The sequence below is a fragment of the Opisthocomus hoazin genome, chromosome Z (assembly GCF_030867145.1).
Source record: "Opisthocomus hoazin isolate bOpiHoa1 chromosome Z, bOpiHoa1.hap1, whole genome shotgun sequence".
Lineage (NCBI taxonomy): Eukaryota > Metazoa > Chordata > Aves > Opisthocomiformes > Opisthocomidae > Opisthocomus > Opisthocomus hoazin.
The window spans coordinates 71,026,383-71,042,618 of NC_134454.1; the positions used below are offsets into that span (position 1 = coordinate 71,026,383).

The 16,236-nt window shown below is 44.0% G+C and overlaps 1 protein-coding gene across 1 annotated transcript; it reads right to left on the reverse strand.

Annotated features, from left to right (window-relative positions):
• Nucleotides 1–13,034: 13,034 nt before the first annotated feature.
• Nucleotides 13,035–14,658, reverse strand: HSPB3 (heat shock protein family B (small) member 3). Its single transcript, XM_075411202.1, has one exon. It carries the CDS (start codon nucleotides 14,646–14,648, stop codon nucleotides 14,049–14,051), a length of 600 nt encoding a protein of 199 aa, XP_075267317.1. The 5' UTR covers nucleotides 14,649–14,658; the 3' UTR covers nucleotides 13,035–14,048.
• Between the last annotated feature and the right edge of the window lie 1,578 nt (nucleotides 14,659–16,236).

Genomic DNA, 16,236 nt, shown 5'->3' on the forward strand with positions numbered 1-16,236 from the left:
GGGCAAGGCAGGGCGCGGGGGCCGGGCCGGCGGCCGTCCCACGTCGCCAGTTTCGCTAATCCAGAGCCGAGAGGCAGGGCGGAGGAGCCGAGCGCAGAGCGGCCGCCCCCATCGATGGCGCCCGGGCCGCCCCCTGGCGTCCGAGCGGCCGCGGGGTCCGCGGCGGGTGCTGCGGGGCGGGCCCCGCGGGCTGCGGCCCCTCCGCTTGCAGGCTCTGCGGAGCCGTTGGCCCCTTTCTCACAAGTCCCAGCAGATTTCCTCCGCTCAAGCACGTGGCGGCTCCTCCCGAGCCCCCTCGGAGGCGTTCACCGAAAAACGTGGCCGCGCCGCCGATGCTGGTGGTCTGCGGGACGGGCCGGACCCCCCCACAGCGCGTTTCTCCCTGCCCCTGTCGTTTCCCCCAGTAACTCCTGTGGCACCAGGCCCCGTGTTGTCCCATCCCGCTGATCACCTCTTCGTTCTCGTCAGATCTCTGGGTGCAAGTTTCTCTCCAGGTCTCTACTGTTTGCTAACAGGTAGAAGTTCTCTAGAGGAGATGCGCCGGTTTGGTCCCCAGCGCTTCGCGCTGCCCCGCCAGCATCCTGCCGGAGGACGCCGTTCTCTCTTGTTTCTCTGATGTAGTTCAAAGTGCACGTGGCTTCTCAAGGGTCTTTGCATCAAACAATCCATCCTCATTTGGGGGCGATGCACCGGAATGCCACGAGACTCGCTGCTTCCCTTCGTTGCTGGTTTCAGTGCTTGATACCTGGGTTTTGCTTTTGCTCACTGTTTTCTTTTGACCTTCATTTTTCCAATATTAGTGCATGTGTTATCACAGTACTTTTCTGTCACTGTTACCTGGCTGGGTTACCTAACATTTTCTTAGTATATCAGCTCACCCCAGCCTAGCGTTTTAGCCCCGAATTCCTTTGCTGCTCAACTCCACTTTAGTTGGTGCCATCTGTCAAATTTTGGCTTCTTTGATCACGGGGAGGTGTACACAGCACCGGCCCTGCTGGTGACAGATGGAGTCCAGCTGTCTCAAAGGGGAAAAAGGATTCTTGGCCACGAGCTGGCAGGGCTCATTGAGAGGGCTTTAAACTAGGTTCGAAGGGGGAAGAGGACATCGCCCAGCTCACTAGGGATGAGCCCAGGCTTGGCGTGCCAGGGTCAGGGGTCAGACTGACAGCCCAGCTCAAGTGTGTCTATACCAACGCAAGTAGCAATAAACAGGAGGAGCTGGAAGCCATTATACAGCAGGACGGCTACGACTTGGTCGCCATCACAGAAACGTGGTGGGACAACTCGCATGACTGGCATGCTGTCATGGATGGCTACAGACTCTTTAGGAAAGACAGGCCAAGAAGGAGAGGTGGTGGAGTTGCTCTATATGTGAGGGAGCAACTGGAATGCATTGACCGTGGCCTGGGGGCAAATGAGGAACGAGTTGAGAGCTTGTGGGTTAGAATTAAGGGACAGGCTCACACGGGTGACATTGCGGTGGGTGTGTGCTACAGGCCACCTGACCAGGAGGAGGAAATTGATGAGGCCTTCTACAGGCAGCTGCAGGCAGTGTCACAGTCACAGGCCCTGGTTCTCATGGGGGACTTCAACCACCCTGACATCAGCTGGGAAGACCACACAGCTAGGCATTCACAATCCAGGAGGTTCCTACAGAGCATCGATGATAACTTTCTGATGCACGTGGTAGAGGAACCAACAAGGAAAGGCGCTCTGCTGGACCTTGTATTAACAAACAAGGAGGGACTGGTGGAGGATGTGAGGGTCGGAGGTAGACTCGGCTGCAGTGACCATGAAATAGTCGAGTTCAGGGTCCTGCGTGGAGGAAGCAGGGCGATAAGCAGGATCAAAACCTTGGACCTCAGGAGGGCTGTCTTTGGCTTCTTCAAGGAGCTACGGGGAGGAATCCCGTGGGCCAGGGCTCTCGAAGGCAGGGGGGTCCAAGAGTGCTGGTCGCCGTTTAAACGTCACTTCCTCCATACTCAGTAGCGGTGCATCCCCCTGAGAAAGAAATCGAGAAAAGGAGGCAGGAGACCTGCATGGTTAAACAAGCAGATTCTAGCGGACCTCAGGTGGAAGAGAAAGGTCCATTGAATGTGGACAGAGGGGCAGGCCACTTGGGAAGAGTACAGGAATGTGGTCAGAGCGTGCAGGGATGCGACGAGGAAGGCCAAGGCCCACCTGGAATTGAAGCTGGCAAGGGATGTCAAAAACAACAAGAAGGGCTTCTTCAGCTACATCGGTAGCAAAAGGAAGACTAGGGACAATGTGGGGCCGCTGCTGAATGAGGCGGGTGTCCTGGTGACAGAGGATGCAGAGAAGGCAGAGCTACTGAATACCTTCTTTGCTTCAGTCTTCAGTGCCAAGGCAGGCCCTGAGGAATCCCAGGCCATGGGGGTAAGAGAGGAAGCCCACAGAGAGGATGACTGGTCGAGGAGGACTGTGTGAGGGATCGCTTAAGTGATCTGGACGTCCACAAATCCATGGGCCCCGATGGAATGCACCCACGAGTGCTGAGGGAGCTGGCGGATGTCATTGCTGAGCCACTCTCCATCATCTTTGAAACGTCCTGGAGGACAGGAGAGGTGCCCGAGGACTGGAGAAAGGCCAATGTCACTCCAGTCTTCAAAAAGGGCAACAAGGAGGACCCAGGGAACTACAGGCCAGTCAGCCTCAGCTGCATGCTGGGAAAGGTGATGGAGCAGCTTATCCTGGAGGTCATCAACAAGCAAGTGGAGGAAAAGAAGGTTATCAGGAGTAGTCAGCATGGATTCACCAAGGGCAAATCATGCCTGGCCAATCTGATAGCTTTCTACGATGACATGACTGGCCGGGTAGATGAAGGGAGAGCCGTGGATGTTGTCTACCTTGACTTCAGCAAGGCTTTCGACACAGTCTCCCATAATATCCTCCTAGCGAAGCTCAGGAAGTATGGGCTGGATGAGTGGTCAGTGAAGTGGATTGAGAACTGGCTGAATGGCAGAACTCAGAGGGTTGTCATCAGCGGCACTGAGTCTAGTTGGAGGCTGGTAACCAGTGGTGTCCCTCAGGGGTCAGTACTGGGCCCAGCCTTGTTCAACTTCTTCATCAACGACCTGGATGAAGAGTTAGAATGTACCCTCAGCAAGTTTGCTGATGACACCAAACTGGGAGGTGTGGTCGATACACCAGAAGGCTGTGCTGCCATTCAGCGAGACCTGGACAGGCTGGAGAGTTGGGCAGAGAGGAACCTGATGAGGTTCAACAAAGGCAAATGCAGGGTCCTGCACCTGGGGAGGAACAACCCCATGCACCAGTACAGGCTTGGGGTGGACCTGCTGGAGAGCAGCTCTGCGGAGAGGGACCTGGGTGTCCTGGTGGACGACAGGTTAACCATGAGCCAGAAGTGTGCCCTCGCTGCCAAGAAGGCCAATGGCATTCTGGGGTGCATTAGGAGAAGAGTGGCCAGCAGGTCGAAGGAGGTTCTTCTTCCCCTCTACACTGCCCTAGTGAGGCCTCATCTGGAGTACTCTGTCCAGTTCTGGGCTCCCCAGTTCAAGAAAGATGAAGAGCTACTGGAGAGAGTCCAGCGGAGGGCTACAAGGATGGTGAGGGGACTGGAACATCTCTCCTACGAGGGGAGGTTAAGGGAGCTGGGCTTGTTCAGCCTGAAGAAGAGAAGGCTGCAAGGGGACCTAATATATGCTTACAAATATCTGAAGGGTGGGTGTCAGGAGGATGGGGCCAAACTCTTTTCAGTAGTGCCCAGTGACAGGACAAGGGGCAATGGGCACCAACTGAAGCACAGGAAGTTCCATCTGAACATGAGGAAGAACTTCTTCCCTCTGAGGGTGACGGAGCACTGGAACAGGCTGCCCAGGGAGGTTGTGGAGTCTCCTTCTCTGGAGATATTCAAGACCCACCTGGACAAGGTCCTATGCAGCCTACTGTAGGTGACCCTGCTTCGGCAGGAGGGTTGGACTAGATGACCCACAGAGGTCCCTTCCAATCCCTACCATTCTGTGATTCTGTGATTTATCTAGCCAGTACCAATAGTACTCAAAGACCCACACAGCTCACCACACAGCCAGCTCCCTGGTGGCCAGCCCTGGGGAACATGTTCATATTGCATCACCTGTACCACCACCTCCAAACCCGAGCGCTGAAATTGCAGCAGCCAGTTTACAAAGAGCAATTCTGAGTATTGACACCAGTGCTAAAGTGAGAAGCATCAATCTTCTCCCGAGAGAGCTGGCGGCTGCCCAGGGTGGTGAGGCTGAAGACGCTGGCTTCCAGCAGCTCTGTATCAAGGCTTCTGGGTTTCCCTGCTGGCTCACTTTGTACTGGTGGAAGCACCCTGACCTGGCCTGGTCATGATTACCCCCCGCTGCAGGCTCTGAGGAGCTCCTCAAGCCCTGCATCAGTACTCATAGAACAGCCAGAGGTCATTTTCCGTCGAGGCTAGCGATCGCCAGCTTTCTGCCGCTGGCACGCCATCAGTGTCTGCCTTCGACGCAGACATGGTTCTCCTCTGCCAGGCGCAGAGATTGTCACAACACCCGATCCATGGTCCAGCGTGCTGCCCTCCACCTGTGTGGCCAACCTTGAGCAAGGACTAAAACCCTGACAAGATGTCAACGTGGATCAGTTCAACCCGTTCTTAGATTTCATCCCAAATTCTGACTCCTGCAAATCAAGGGAAGTGATTGGGGTTTTGTGTTCCAGGGTTATGCCTGACATTGACCTGGGCAGTCTTGTGTATCCATGTGAATCCTCATGAGTTAAACTACAGGAAAATTAGCTCCTGATCTGCATTTTCTATACCACTGTTTGTTTTATATGTATTTTACTGCACAATTCAACTCCTTTCTCAAAATTTTCTGTCCCATTCATCTTAAATTCAATGTCCTTAATCATTAATGTTTTCTCTGATATAGTCTCTTTTTTTCACATGAGGTGATCAGCACTGGGAATGACGCTGACCTACTTGATCTGTGTAAACAGGTGCATTTAGGATTTGCTTTCATTGAACAACCTGGAGAGATGAACAAGATGCCGTGCGCAGCTGCATAGCCAGTTCAGGAGCGGGATTTTGCTGCTCCAAGCGGTCGTGCCGATGGCTGTCAGGCTGTGGCTGTCACAGACAGGGCAGGACGAAGGGACAATGATGAGCCGGGTGCCTGAATGAATTCCTCGAGTGCAGAGGTTGGGGTGGCATCTGTCCTGCTTCCCCCTGCCCCCCTTAGCGCATCAGATCTGATGTTCTCTTAGTAGCAGTGGCTCAGTGTTTGTATCTCAAACGGACACAAGGGAAGACGCCACGTTCAACAGGTGTAAAAACTGCTAGCGGGAGAATTTGAAGGCAGAAGATCTGTAAGGCTGATGAGAATATTTCTTAAATAAGCAAGTGTAAACTAGTGAAGTAGTTATTCTCTAAAATCTTCCAATTTTATCTTGAGATTTTAACGAAAATTAAGTTGGGTGAAATTGGGTCGGGGCTTTTCAGACACTGAAACGCCATCAATAAAGCCAATTATGAAAGGAAAAAGTGTGTTATGTTATTTCCCTAGTGGACAAAACTGCAAAGAGAATTTGGAACAATAACAAGGTTGTAAATGACATTTTCCATCTTCCTCCCACCAGTGAGCCAACTCCGATTACCACTGTGTGCAGACTCTGTTGTGGATGTTAAAATTAATATTTTTAAAAACTCAACAGTTATTTTCAAGAAAACCAATCTGCAAAATTAGAAGCAAAGCTTAGACAGGTTTTAAAATCTTCGAGGAAGCCAGCTCCTTCGGCCCTTGGTAACAATTTACAGTGCTAAGTGGAAAAGCTGGATTGATTGAGCTTTGTTCCTCGTTGTTCAGACTAGAAGAGGCCAGGATTTCAAAGTAAGAATCGCACATATTGACTTACAGCATTTTAGCTGCACCAAGCATGTATCTGAATGCTTTGCTTGGTCCAGAATTTCTACCATCTTCATTGGGAATTTGAATTTTCAGGGTCAAAGTGAATGTTTTTCCAATCGTATTGAGAATGATAACCTATGATTAAGTGAAAATGTTTATTATTTGATGTGTTGCTGCGGATTTGTAATTTGGGGGGTGAAACTGAAAGCCAAACTAAAGTCAAATGGCTACCAATGTCTGTGTATGGGATATCTCATTGCTTTAATTTGGAGTTAGGTATCTCAAGACCCCTGAGAATATGTGCTGACTGCTGTTTGAAAGCAGCATAATTTATTTTTCTTCTCAGGGCAGAAGCTTAAAAGAAAAAAAAATTAGGAATATTATGGGGAAAAGGTAAGGATTTTCGGCTGTCTTAACTTAGGAAAAAGTGAATGAGTAGAGGTAGCAGAGCTCTGAAACCAAAAACAATGAATGTGTGTATCACCCTGTGTAACTTTTCCTTGAAGCCCGCAATTCTTTCCTCTTTATTTTGTTAATTTTCCTCTATGCTATCACTTTGCTGCTTTAGTAAGAATAGCAAAGTGATATACCATGAGAGAAGGTGAAGCTCTGGTGACACAGGCTTTTCATTATGATGATATCCCTTTGTGGATGCTGGAATAACTGTATCTGGATATTGAAAAGCATCCTAGTAGGAAGCACCCTGAATAGTGCTTTGTGCAAGGGAATCGCTACAGATGGGCCAGTTTTTATTAATATAATTTCTAAGAGCAAACTCCATCAAATGCTTACTCAGTAAGTGATTTTTTGTTGTTGTTTTTGCTATTTGTGTTATAGCTCTATATGATTTTGTTTTGCTGGTTTGCTTTTTGCTGGATTTTGTTTTGTTTTCTCATCATAACTAGAAGCGACTGCATTTTTTTTTAAGATGTAGAGGTGGACAATACATTTCACTTAAAAGGGGAATAAAGTGGAGGTTTTTGATTTCTACATTGTCTGTACCTGTAATGTCCAATTCCCAGTCCTCCCAGAGCAGCCGTTCAGGGTGCCTGGCAGGCCTGCCACTAGAGGGCACGAAATGATTTTAAACACTGAAGTCACCAGGCTAGAACTGAGTGAAGATTTTGAACTATCAGAGAAGTGAAGAGAATGCAATAAATGCGACAAATGTATTATTCTAGGGCTCTTTTGTCCAGCTTCTAAAATATCAAATATGATTAGCTTTTAAATTTTTGTAGAATCATTCTTTAAATCATAGAACGGGTGTCGGAAATGGGGACATTTTATAGTGTGCTATGGAATTTAGGAAAAGATGCAGTGGGATTTAGGAGAAAAAGAAACATTTTTCAAGTGGGAACATAAATTAAAAAATGCGTTTTTTAATGCAATTAAAGAAATTAATTAAGAAATTGTATTTTTTCTTTTTCAAAGGAGACTGTGTAAAATTAGAGATAAGTGAGCAGAAACGCTGAGGGTCTTGTTTGACTTTTGTGATACGTACTTGCTATCTCAGCCCCAGTCTGCGTAATAGACAACTGTTAGTCAGAAATTCTCAGCCCTTCATTTAATATTGCTGGGAATGCATGTCTGTCTCCATGCTTGTCTGAAGAGGTAATGTTTCATAACCATCTAAGGAGGCTGTCAAGACAAATGCATTACGTATGCAGTTCTTCCCCGCTGTGGCAGTGGGGGTATGTGCTAGACAGACATTCTGATGGTGCTGAGAGTCTTTCGTGGTCACAGACGAATGGGCCCGTGTCGACTGCCTGTCCCTTGTGACATGTATACAGGCAGAATTTACCTCCTAAACGTAAAGACTGAGACACAGCAAAAGAGGATGCATGAGCCTGCTGTGCTTTAGCTGAAGCTGTACCAGTCCTGCAGGAGTAATCTCTGTCTTATATCTTGGAATCCAATACCTTTCATGATAACAAACATTTTATAAAGAGCAAGACATTGAGCAAAGAGGGTAACTGGTAAGGAAATCCTCAGGCGAGGCCAATATTATGTCAATGTGCTGTATAAATGTGGCATGAAAATAAAAGTTATCTCAGCAGCAGACCCATTGTATAGGATGAATAATGTGTGGTATAGCAAGAATGAAGGATTGAGCATTCATTCATTTGCTGCATGCAGGTACCTCTGCCCTCACCCAGGACAAAGAAATTGCAGAGAGGACCTCCTTAGTGGGCTCTGTGCCTGTGTTAATCCTGGGGTTTGTAATGGGAAAATAAATGATACTGAGTTCTAGAAATCCATGGGGCTTGGGTCCTTTGGGATACAGAGGTTCACGTCAATCCTGAAGTTGCTCTGGCCCTGTGCAGAGAGGTGGCTGGCAAAGGCTGGCCTCAGAGTGAAGGACTAGTCACTGGCAGTGACAGTTATACCAGTCAATTGATCATGATGGATGAGCCTTCACTTGAGTTTATGTGTCTATGACTTTTTACTGTCATTGTGGAACCTTATGAGAGTGACGTCTCAGTCTTGGCTTGGAAACCAGAACAAGTTCTCACTAACTTAGGCAACAGCCTGGTTTTGATGGCAGTTTGGCCATCAAAGTATCTTCCATTCTCTCAGTGCTTCTGTTTAAGCTGGGACCATTTATTCTGCTAGCAGGAGGTAGTGACATTGAATTCTGAGTAAATGAGATCGCTGTCTTATCTTCAAGGAGGAAAAATTAGCTTGTGGTGTTGCTTGAGTACATGGAGTACAGAAAAGATGGCCAAGGAGGTGCTCACGTTGTTGGTGTCAGCTCAAGAGATGAGTTCTGAGAAGCTTGGTGGCTGTAAATAGCCTTGAGTTACTCTAAGGTAAATGTTCTAGATTCTGGGGTTTGCTGGTCTTTTGGCAAACACAGAGGCCTGCAAAGGATGAGGTGGTGAAGACGGCTCCTCCTGTGCTTGGTTTGGGCTGTGTATTGGTGAGAAGGTGAATGGTAAGAATTCTGTATCACAGGGTGTCACTTCCTTATTAAACCCTTGTTTCAGAAGGGATTTCAGTGGTGGAGTCATATCGGGCATTCCATACCATTAGTAAAGTATTAAGAGATGATAATTTCTGTATAAAAACAGTGTTAGAACCAACCTGTGGTTATTCTGTATGCATTTAGAAGAATGTTTTATTAGCTACCCATAAATACAGAATTGTATTTGTATAAGCAGAATTTTCTGAATTTAAAATATATTGTTATAAAAGGGCAAGCAAAAGCAGAAAGGGAAAAATTAAGACGCTGATAGCAAGCAATACTGATTGACAGTTATGAGAAAAAGCTAAAGGTATATTAAAAATTACATGGCCAGTGGGACAACAAGCAGGACATATTCAGGAAGAAACAAAATCCTAAAAATAGTTTAGATGAGTATGGCATGAAGATGACAGGACTGCCAATGGTGATACGGGAGAGATATGAAATACATCCAAGGTTATTCAATAAATATTTCTGCTCTGTGTGTGGAAAAATTATATTCACAGTTTTTAATGTTGATGAATTCCTTTGTGTTCTATTAGTAACAAAAGAGGATGTTTAGCACTTATATATCTTTCTAGCTCACAACATCAGGCTAGTAAAAAGACAGTCCCAAGAGCTGTCCAGACTATTACCTTCAGTTTTAGGGTAAAATTTATATCACTGAGCAAATCTCAGAGGGCTAGGGAAAACCTGCCTTTTTTTGGCTATGGCGATTACTAACACTTGAACAATTTATGGAGGGCTGTGATGTGTTTTCCATCAACAGAAGTTTTTAAATAAAGATTTGATGTCTTACTTCTATATGTGTTCTTTTTCAAGCATGTTATGAGCTTCACAAGGAAATTAGCAAGTGAGATGATGTGGATTCTGTTCAAGGGATCACACTGGGGATCATCATTGATCCTTCTGAGCTTTAAACCTACGGATGTGGAAACCTTAACTGCCTCCACACTGCAACTGTTTCAGGCTAAAATTTCTAGAAGGTCTTAGATAAATATTGCTATGGGTAGTATGATATAATGAGCCTCAGAATTCATATTTCTTCATGTATTTGCCATGGAGTCTCCTAATCTGCATTGAGTTCTTATCAGTTTTGTTCCAGGATCAAGCCCTAGGGCTTCATATATACATTAAGACAGAGACTGTATTTATGGTGCATCTTGTATGGTACATACTGATGATGACACCAGGACATGGATAATTGTGGTAAAGTTACGAAAAATATACTTGAAATACTGTTAAAATGCATACAGCTGTCACCACTGCAGGTAGCTCAGGAGCTTCTGTCTGCCTTGTAAGACTGAGTACAAGAATTATGTTTTTATTTGTCAAAACACCACTTCCCTTCATTCATTTTTCATTACAGCTATGATATAATGCCATTGCTTTTAGTTAAGACTTGGACTTATTGAAATCCAACATCCAGACTGAAAATCAGCTCCTTCACAGACAGAAGCTACGCCTGCTCTTAGTGCCTACACCACTGTGCTGCTGTGGCATCTGTGGAACAGCTAACTCCAGCAACCAGGCTAAGAGCAGAGTGAGAAATCCTGGAAAATGAGGAGTGGAACTAATAATAAAGGAATTCTTGCCACTGGAACACAAAATGTCTTCTGATCCCATCTTACCTACTAAAGAAGAGAGGGTGCACCCAATATTTTCAGAAATATTCCTACTCCCATTAAAAGCCAGATGTTGTAGTGTTACTCAGATGATAAAGCACATTTTGGTTCTTGGCTATGAACTGAGTAAGGAACATAAGACCTTAGAATGAATGTTGCCATCATGATAGCCCAGCGATTTCCTTCCCACTTTCCAATGCCCAGGGCTGTAGCTGAGCGGTTACTGAGTGACTGATGGGTGTCAGACTTGGTTCACTGCACCACAAGTATCGGATTGTGTAGAGAGATCTCAAATCTGCTGGATGCAACAGAAACTATAAAAAGGTAACAAGTTCAAGGTGTTTGTGGGTTTTCTGCCCACAGGGATCACGTATGTTTGTTACTTTGCTTTTGGAGACTAGTGATGATATTGAGACATTTTCTTCCTCTATGAAAGCGTTTTTCACTGTGCTTAGGTTCATGCGTGAAATCATCTTTTTCTGTTTGGAGGAGCAGTCTGACCAATTACGAAGGTAATCCTTCACTGATGGGAACAGAGAAGGCTCCAGAACACTTACTCTGCAGGGCTTGCAGCAGCATTTATCACTTATTCTGGGCCAGGAATTTGCAGGAAGCCAATAACAGGGTTCTTAATTTAACCACATCAGCATGTCTTAAACCTTTCTTAAGCTGTAGCTGTTCTGAAATCCTTTGCTGTTGATAAATTTCTTATTCTGCTGTCCGTGAGCAATATTAGCAGCTTTCTCCATGACATTCATATTCATTTCTAAACAGATTATAAAAGTAAAACATCACATACAATAGGTGAAAACAACTCTTTCCAGATAATTTAGAAATGCTCTGCCAAGTACTTTGAGGCTGTTCTGGTAAACACATAAGAATAATTAATTCAAGAACTTTCGATAAAATGCCACTAAAGAAAGGAGAGAAGCACTTTCCTCTGTGTTGTTCTTGGTGCTAAAACGCAGGAAGCCAGCAGCAGGTCCATACTCCAGTGTGGTCCCCATTACACCAGCACTCGGGTGCTGGGCCAGGGCAAGTTCCCATTCGCCAAGGACCATGGATGTAGGCTTTTGTAAAGCTATGGATGAAGAGAAGGTAAAGTCCGCCTGGATGCGTCCCTGCCATATTTTGGTAAGTATGTTCCAGTGGTTTCTGACTGACAGTGTTGTGTGTAAGCACAGACCTGGGCACGGAGTGATGAGAAGAGACCTATGGCATAGAACAGCCAGATGCCAAATTCTCCACCCAGTTTTGTGAGGCAGGCCTGTGTACATAAGCAGGGCTGTGTGTAACCATGGTATTAACATATATAGAACAGATGATAAGATTTTGTCTGTCTGGTCTAATTCCTTGCCAAGTTTCCAGTAGTTTAATCATGATCTAATTTGAAATAACTAAATCAGTTATGTTTTTTTAGAACTGCTTTTTCATCTGTAGGGCTATGAATACCATCGCTGCAATCACAGCTAGAATAATTTCTGTAATAACCTGTAATTTTAAATTATCAAATTTACAAAATCCTCTGTAAATGAAAATCACCAAAGCAGATTACTAACTGGTGAGCCTGACCTCCATCCCAACAGTTGTGCCATAAGATGATGTGGATATCATGGGTCTAAACTTGTGAGCTTTTATGAAGTTAGTGTGTAAAGTTTAAATCCAGACCTGTATCTAGAATTTATTTTTTTAAACACACGTTACATCTTCCATTAGATTCCTGGCTGAAGAAACTTCTTGACCTGAAAGTGCTGAAAATCTAGATCTGATTTTCTAGCATGATTGGTTATTATCTTAAACCAATACACAAATTAAACACAGACAACATGAGGGAAAATTGTGCATTGAGTACAAATGTAGGGACATATGTTTTATATTTGGTTTGGTTTGTTAGAAGACATCAGGTTCTTGACTTCTCTATTCAAAAAATAACACAATTGCACATGATGGAAATTTACAATCTGGACCTTATTCTGCATTTCTTGTACAAACTCCTGGTGAGTTTTAGCACAAATAATAAATAAAATGCAAGAATCGGACTACCCGCTTTTCTAAAATCAGTTGCTTCAAATATCTAGAAGTCTAAATAACCATGACGTAAATCTTTCTAATGAATGGGCGTGCACAGACATAGAAGCTTAGGGCTTTCATTTTAAACTAAAGGAACTCTCTGGCTTCAGCTAGCGAGAGCCTGGGTTTTGTTCATTGGATTTTTCTCATATTCTTGAAATTGTATTTGTATTCAGTTTCATTTGAATATGTTTTCAATTTGTCCAAACAGCAGATGGCTATCATAAAGAGTCTGTATTTAACTTGGCACTTTCCATTCCACATTCCTTTACTATTCATAGCACAGCAGTCATACTCATCTCCAGTACAGAGAAAAGGAGGCAGTTCGACTTGCAGCTGCAGATCTCCTCAGATGTTGGAGTATTTACAAACTCACTTACAGCATTTTTTTTTTAATATTGAGAAGACTAGATGCTAGATATTATAGGTGGATTTTTTTTCCTCTCTACCACTTTCATGAAACGAGAGACACTGGGACAGATATTAAACCTATGTCTATAGTACGGAACCCCTAACTTAAAATTAGTTTCACGCAGAGCTCGTGTTCATACAGGGAGAGTGGGGCTATACACAGGCAGAAAAATTTGCTGTTGAAGATGTAGTTGTGGGATCTCAGCCTAAACTGTCAAGCAACATAATGAATAAAACGTGTAATAATAAAGGTATCTGTGCTAGAGTAATGCCTTTTTATTATGGGGGCTTCACAAGGAAGACTTTGATCCTTTTAAGTATTTGTAGCAATATGTTTTTTCTTCAGTTGCTGATAGATAGAAGAACATGTTAAACAAAACCAGTTTGCTAAATGTCTTTGAATGTATTCTTTCAAATTAACTGGTATTTGACAAAGTATCATTTCTACTTACTGTGTTTTCAAGCAAATATAGTCAGGGATTATTTTTTTTTGTTATGGTTTCAAACATGCAACACACTTCTAAACAGTAATCTTGCAAGGCTCTTTTTGTATACAAGCTTGAACTAGAAAACAGTTTTTTTTTTCCTTGATTGTATCCTTCAATTTGTGTGCTTTTCCAGATTCTAGGGAAGAAGAATTTAATCTCAAAAATTAGAAAACACATTTTTTGGCACATAAATTAAATTTCCATAAGACTCACAGCCTTTCTATTGCTTTTTTAATGATTATGACTATGTATGACAAGTGCTTATTCCTTAGAAATACAACTCCTCCTACTAAATTCAGAAATGTACTTTATTTTCAGTACATTATCAAATAGATTATTTTTTTTCTTGCTGTGACTAGCCTAAATTTTCAACTTTTCAAAAGCCTGGCTTTCCACCACTTATGCAGCTGAAGGCAAGCAGTCTAGCATTTCACATCAAACAATGAACTCAGCATACTGAAAAATATATACAAAGATTTTTCTTTATCTTAATATAAATACAGCCACATACTCAGAACACTCTACAGTGTTGCTTGAATGGTATTATTTTGTCATATTAAGAATGATTTTATCTCACCAATAAACTATGGGCAAGACTCTAATTCTTTCCCACTGAATTCTTCATTTCAACAACCAAAATGCCATCGTGGCAGAAAAGGGCAGACAAGTCTTTGTTCTCCACTCCGTTAGGTAATTTGTATTGTCTGGTAAAGCTTCTGGATATGAAACCGTGTTCGTCCATCCTGGGTCCATGCTGAGCTTTGATCAGGAGCCAGCCTTCGAAAGTCTGAATAATGATATCTTCAGGGCGGAACTGCACAACGTCCAGCAAGACCTGAAAGCGTGTGCTTTCCTCGTCCCGGCCGCTCTCCCCTGCACCAGCTGTACTTTCTGTGACACATCTTCTGTTGCTCGGTGTAGCTGTAGAAGGGCCCGGCAAAGCGTATAAATAGTGGTCCAGTTTGTGTGCTTCCAGCTCCTGGGCAGCAAACTGCTCTTGATAGCGTACGGGGGTTTCCACCCAGTGTCTTATAACAGCTTCTGCCATTGCTGAGGCAGGAAGATAAGTTTCCGCGCCTGTCTCGCTGTGGGGAAGCTGCAGAGTCAGAGCAAACTCTTCCCAGCCGTATGCCTTACCCGCAGACTGGTTTATCAGTTGATGTCGCCTTTCGCTTTTAGCACAGGCAGAGCTTAACATTTAATAGGGTGTGCTGTGCTCCAGTGCCAGAGGACTTGTTTCATCTTTTATCCACTAACAATAGAGCACTATTTATAGTGCTGGGGTCTTGAGTGGCTTCAACACATGCACAGCTTTCGTGCGTAAGTAGTAAAAGCAAACTTTTAATGCACCTCCGATTATTGCAATATTATGATCTTTGTCATTAAAAATAATGAGCAGATAAATAAAGTGAAAGATTGTTTTGTTTAAATAGAAGTTTAATGATTCTGTTTTTCCAAGGGATACACAGGCAATAGATACAAACATTGTATTTCTTCTAACTGAAATACAAATTTACTGAGGAAGGAATTTAATTAGCTCAACAGTAGGAATAGAGCAGATTTCAGGTTAGGTAAACTACAGAATTATCAAGTGCGTTGGATGTTGTTGCAGAAGTTGTGCATAGTTGAAATATAGGCTTGCTTAACCATGTTATTTGTGGGAGGAGGGAACCATAACGATCCCTGCCCAAGGAGGGGGTGCCTGAAGGGCTGAGTCTGCAATCATAGTGACCTACAAACACAGCAGAGCCTTCTCAAGCACGTCAGGGAGTCAGACTCAAGAGTACAGGGAGAATGATAGTGAAAGCTCATGTTTCACAGCTTCCAGGAGAGGGCAGAGTTATTTTTCCCCAGGAGAACAGGAACCACAACTCCAAATCCTCAACGCTATCACATTGTCCCAGTAACATTCATCTTCTGGGGCTTAACAGCTTGAGTCTATGATCCCATGTACTGCCTGTATCTGGGGAGCAGGACTGATGACCTCAGTGATTCTCTGTGGTGTAATCTTCTTGCTACTCTGTGATCTCAGGGCAAATAATGGCTACAAGTGTTAACAGTTTGATTAACAAGACCTAAGAGAAGTGCAGTGAAAAGCGAAAAGCGTTTCCAAATTCTGGTATGCTTGCTAGAAAATCCCTCTAGCTGGACCTGGTAATGTAAAGCAGAATGCATTATGGCAACTAAAGGCGAAAACTGTTTATTTACCGCAGTCGCACTAATGCTAGAAATAATCAAACGAGATACCTTTATTCCTTCTTGTTTGGCTGTTGTTGTTCAGAGCTCTATCCCTCTCTTGTCCTTACATCTTCCATTACCATGTAAATGGCAGGTCAGTTTATAAGGGATTTTTGGTTGCTAATGGACTCATGAAGAAAGAAACATTTGAATTTTGATAGCTATCATAAATGAACTCCTGTACTGGGTCGATAGCAGAGCAGGATTACCAGACATGTCTATAATTAAAGTTCTAAGGTTGCTATTTTATTTTAGACTCATGTAGGCTGCGTTGCAAGGTAAGGAGATTTTTGAAGGTATGTCAAATGCTCAAGATAACTTACATTAATGGCCAACCAATATTTGAGTATTGTGGGAAAAGACAGTTATGCTACTTTATTTAACTGTCGGCTCTTCTCCTGTCAAGCTGCCCTTCAGAAATAATTTGAAAATGCAATTCTGAATGTATGGCTTGCTAAAATGGTGATAAAAATAACCTGGAGTGTTGCCTGTTGTCTGTTCAGCAGCTGTTTTCTGTTTTGCTGGCCAATGATTCACTTGATGAGGAA